Raw genomic sequence first — 4,288 nt, forward strand, 5'->3', positions numbered from 1 at the left:
TCCAAAATCACATAGCTACCACCTAAGTTCAAACCCTTATCATCTCCCACCATGGTTATTACAACAGCCTTCTAAATGGTCTCCCTGTTGTAGTCCATACTCCATTTTGTGGCCACATTGAGAGAAAGGGAAGAATTAAAGGTAACATTGAGGATTCAAGCATGCCTGAAAAAAAAAACATTCATATCACTGAAAGAAATCTAGAGGTCAAAAGGAATTTTGGGGGATGAGAGGTAAGTGAGACATTAGGGTAGACTGATTAGAAACTATGTATTAGAAAAGCTAAGTTTGAGGAAACACTGAAACATCCTGGTAAAGATATACAGAATTTGAAGTTCAGGTACAGATCCTGAAGAAAAATAGTTGCAGCTGAAGATGTATATTGTCTATATAAATAGGATCAATGTAGTCATGGATTAGAAAAAATTGTCAAGTGACCGACCAGAGAGAGGGAGAAAAAAAAGGTCAAGAACAGAATTTTGAAGAATATCTGGTATCAGGAAGAGGAAAGGATGAAGAAGCAATCAAGAAAGAAGGATGAGAAGCAGGAGTATGATATCACAAAAATCAATGAAATAAAATCAAGGAAGAAAAAGTATTCAAAGATATCAAATCAGAAGGTCACAAGAAATCAAACAAAGATAACGAGGATGAAAATGTCATTGCTTAAAAATAAGAGAATAATTTCTGAAATTTGTTTCGGGATAAAATCCAAATTTCAAAGGATGTAAGTGAAGGAATAGATAAATTTTTAAGTCTGAAAGAAATATAAAAAAGATAATAATCACAAGAAGGTTTATTTCTTTAATTTTGGGAAGAATAGAACATGTTGGCAAGTAGATGAGGAAGAAATTATTTATCATGGAAAGAATTTGGAATCAAAAGACATGGGATAGGATTCCATCCTGGCAATTACTATTGTGTACCTTTGGACGAATTACTTAATCTCTGCCTAATTTTTCTCATCTGTAAAATAAGGGGTTAGAAAAAAGGGGTCTCTCATGTGCCTTTCAGTTCCAAATTGTATGATTTATAATGAGACTGAAGACAAAATCAAAAGGTCTGACTGATCAAGGAAGGTGCAAGAGAAGGAAGAAGGGAGTAGAATCATGGACATGCAGGTAGAGCGTCTAGTTTAGAAAGAATCACTCTACCTCTTTCTTTTAGACAAAAGAACTTATGGAGAAAATTTATTATTTATATGTACTGATGCAACTTCCAAAATACTCATATTTATCAGTAACTTAAGATACTTACTTTACTAGAGTGATATCCATATCCTTCTGCATTATTTCAGTCTGCTTTTGATTCAATTGTGTTGCCAATTCATTGCATTTAAGCTGTGATTCCTCAATTTGTCTCTTTGCTTCAATTAAATCACATGCAAAAGTCTAAAAGTGAAACATACATGTAAGAAAATATTAAGCATAATAAAGTAAGTATACTAAAAGTAACAAAATGATAAAAATAAGCATGAAAGAATTTAGTAAACTGAATGATAACATATACAAAAGGGAAAAAAGGTGTAAAATCCTCTGTTTACATTTCAATCCAAAAACTGTTGCTTTAAATGATGTAGAATCTTATGGGAAAGTAATATACTGTCCCAGCACTTAATTCAAGGTTTAGAAATATAAACATAATTGCGAAATGCAAACAGTTATCATCTATAATGAAGTTACATGATTATCAGAGTTTTGCAATCCCTAAAGCACTATATAAATGTGAGCTATTATTATTACAACTTAATAAGCAAACACAATATGCAGATGTTTCTTAAACAGTTAAACATCTTTATGTGAAGTGAAAACAAAGAGGAGGTAAACATAATTATACACTGTAGGAGTTTGCTATTTTTCTTGTTTCAGGAAATGTACAGATAAAATTCTGAAGAGAACCATAAACATATTGCAATATATTTTAAGGACTAGGACAGAAATAGGAAAAGTTCAGAAGAGGGAAGGGCTTGGGAACTAAAGATGAGTTGAATATTGTACATGTTGTGTGTAAGATACCTACAGGACAAGAAGTTTGAGGTAACCAAAAGGCTGCTGATGAGACTGAAAATGAGGGAGGTTTTAAAGATGGATATATAGATCAGGGAATCATCAGGACAAAGGTGATAATTGAAACCAGTGTAGGCGATGAGATCACAAAGTGACACAGGATTGAGGGAAGAGAAGATGGTCCAAGACAGACCCCTTCAGAGCAACCAATATTATTACTATTGTTTGTTCTTCATCCTTTTAGAGTGATGTCATGATTTGCAAGTAAACTGGATTTAAGTGAGGGAGGGCTGTGCAAAACTTTCTCCTCTGCAGCCATCTGGGTCCAACAGCAAGATATAAATCAGGATGACTAGAGATGGCCCTGGATGCCTTTTTCTTTTCTTTTTTTTTTTTTGCCTTTTTTGGAGGGCAGTTGGGGTTAAGTAACTTGCCCAAGGTTATATGGCTAGTTTTTTTGTGTGGGTGTTAAGTGTCTGAGGCTGGAACCAAATTCCGGTTATCCTGACTCCAGGGCCAGCACTTTTTTCACTGCACCACCTAGCTGCCCCTACCTTAGCCTTTTTCAACTAAGGTCTTTCCCAGGTCTCAGTTTGACTGAGGCAAAGCCCATTCAGTGATTAAGGCTAGGTAAGAAATGAGCCAAAGAATGGTCTCTTTTATGTAGTCAAATTAAAAAAAATCAGTCCAGGAGAAGAACCTCAGGGTTTCTGGACAAAACAGGAAAAAAGTGCTATTTTCATTGACTCTGAGTCATCAGGGCTACCAACTAACTAACAACTACCAGCTTGGGTTAGGACCTATTGTGTGCCAATCAATGAATTCCCAGAGTATAACACCAATCAGAGCAGCACACTTGAGGACCTGCTGCTGAGGATAATTTTAAGGGCCTAATTGCATAGTATAAAGAACTCTCTATATATTCAGAACTAAACATTGTTCAATAAAGTAAAGCATAACATTGATAGCAACATCCTTAAGCACAACATATTATTCTATATATACATATATAGAGATATACATATAAAAATAAAATAACATTCAGTATGTCATATGGCATATAGCATATATCACTGCATTCAGTAGCATTCCCCAAAATGATTGTTTATACAATCAAGGGGTCCCAGGACTAGGGTCTTCCCTAGAACAACACATCCTTAAAGGGTAGCAGAAAACACCACACCATCCACCCCAGGTCACTGTAAGAACAATCTCCTTAATCAATACCAAGTGTCCAAGCAAAGTCCTCTTTCATCTTAATTCAAGGTTGACTTCCAAATCCCATCTGGCTCTTCCTCTGTGAGCTGACTCCTCCTGACTCTTGCTTAGCTTCATACATACGCAGCTCTCCACTGCTGCTCCATGTCTAGGCTCACAGAGACTACTCCACTGCAAGCTCCTACCCAACACCAGGCTCCAGTGGGGTTCCTGCCTGCAGCTTCTGCCTCTGGGAAAACAAAGTTTAACAGGGCAACAAGAATACAGACACACACCACTAGCATCATCGTCTTGATTAACCTACAAAGGAGGCTCTTTATTAACAACTCAGTTCACTTTAACAGCTCTCAAAAGGAACTTAAGTCTCCCCTCCCATAGGCAGGTTTCTGCCCTACAGCTGTCTTCACTTTCAAAGCTCAGAGACTCCTTCAGCAAGTTGCTACCATCAGAGGTCTCCTCTCCAATCTCAGAGGACTCCAATCTCAGAGGTCTCCTCCCAGCTCTTAAAGGTCTCCTCTCTCCACCCACTCAAGCTCCTTCTCTCTCTGCATACTGTGTAGCTCTCTCAAGAATGGGTCCCTTAATTTCTGCTTCTCTCACAAAAAGGTTCTCTTTATATACAGCTCTAGTCAGCTTCTAATGGGCTAAAACTCACAACCCATATCTGATTGGCTGAAACTCAATACCTATGTCTGATTGGCTAGAACTCATATGCCAGTCTCTGATTGGCTAGAAATCAATACACATGTCTAATTGGCTATTACTCTATCTGTATCTGATTGGCTAAAAGTCAATGCATATACCCATGTTTCCCTGATAATAAGACACTGTCTTATTATTTTTTTTTTGGAAAGAAAAGCACCAGAGGGCTTATTTTCAGGGGAGGGCTTATGTTGTCCTGCCTCAGCTCTCCTCCCCGGCACTGCTCTCAATGGCGCCAGCAAGCAAATCACTGGGGAAGAACAGGATGACGCGCTCACTGCTGCAGCTCTGATTGGATGCAGCTCAGAGCGCAGCGTGCATTTCAGGGGGGGGGGGACGGTGCATACAGAGGGTACCATAAT

General features: G+C 37.9%; 1 protein-coding gene across 1 annotated transcript in view; it reads right to left on the bottom strand.

The window, feature by feature from the left end:
• CNTLN (centlein) overlaps positions 1 to 4,288 on the bottom strand; it is a 492,075-nt gene that overhangs the window by 325,030 nt on the left and 162,757 nt on the right. Inside the window, exon 7 of the mRNA XM_069090553.1 lies at positions 1,258 to 1,391. Coding sequence (XP_068946654.1) covers positions 1,258 to 1,391 — 134 coding nt within the window. The remainder of the gene's footprint in view (positions 1 to 1,257; positions 1,392 to 4,288) is intronic.

Source organism: Petaurus breviceps, unplaced genomic scaffold, assembly GCF_028583685.1.
Source record: "Petaurus breviceps papuanus isolate PSGF00001 unplaced genomic scaffold, PetGlider_PUasm1.0 187, whole genome shotgun sequence".
In the NCBI taxonomy this organism is placed as follows: Eukaryota; Metazoa; Chordata; class Mammalia; order Diprotodontia; family Petauridae; genus Petaurus; species Petaurus breviceps.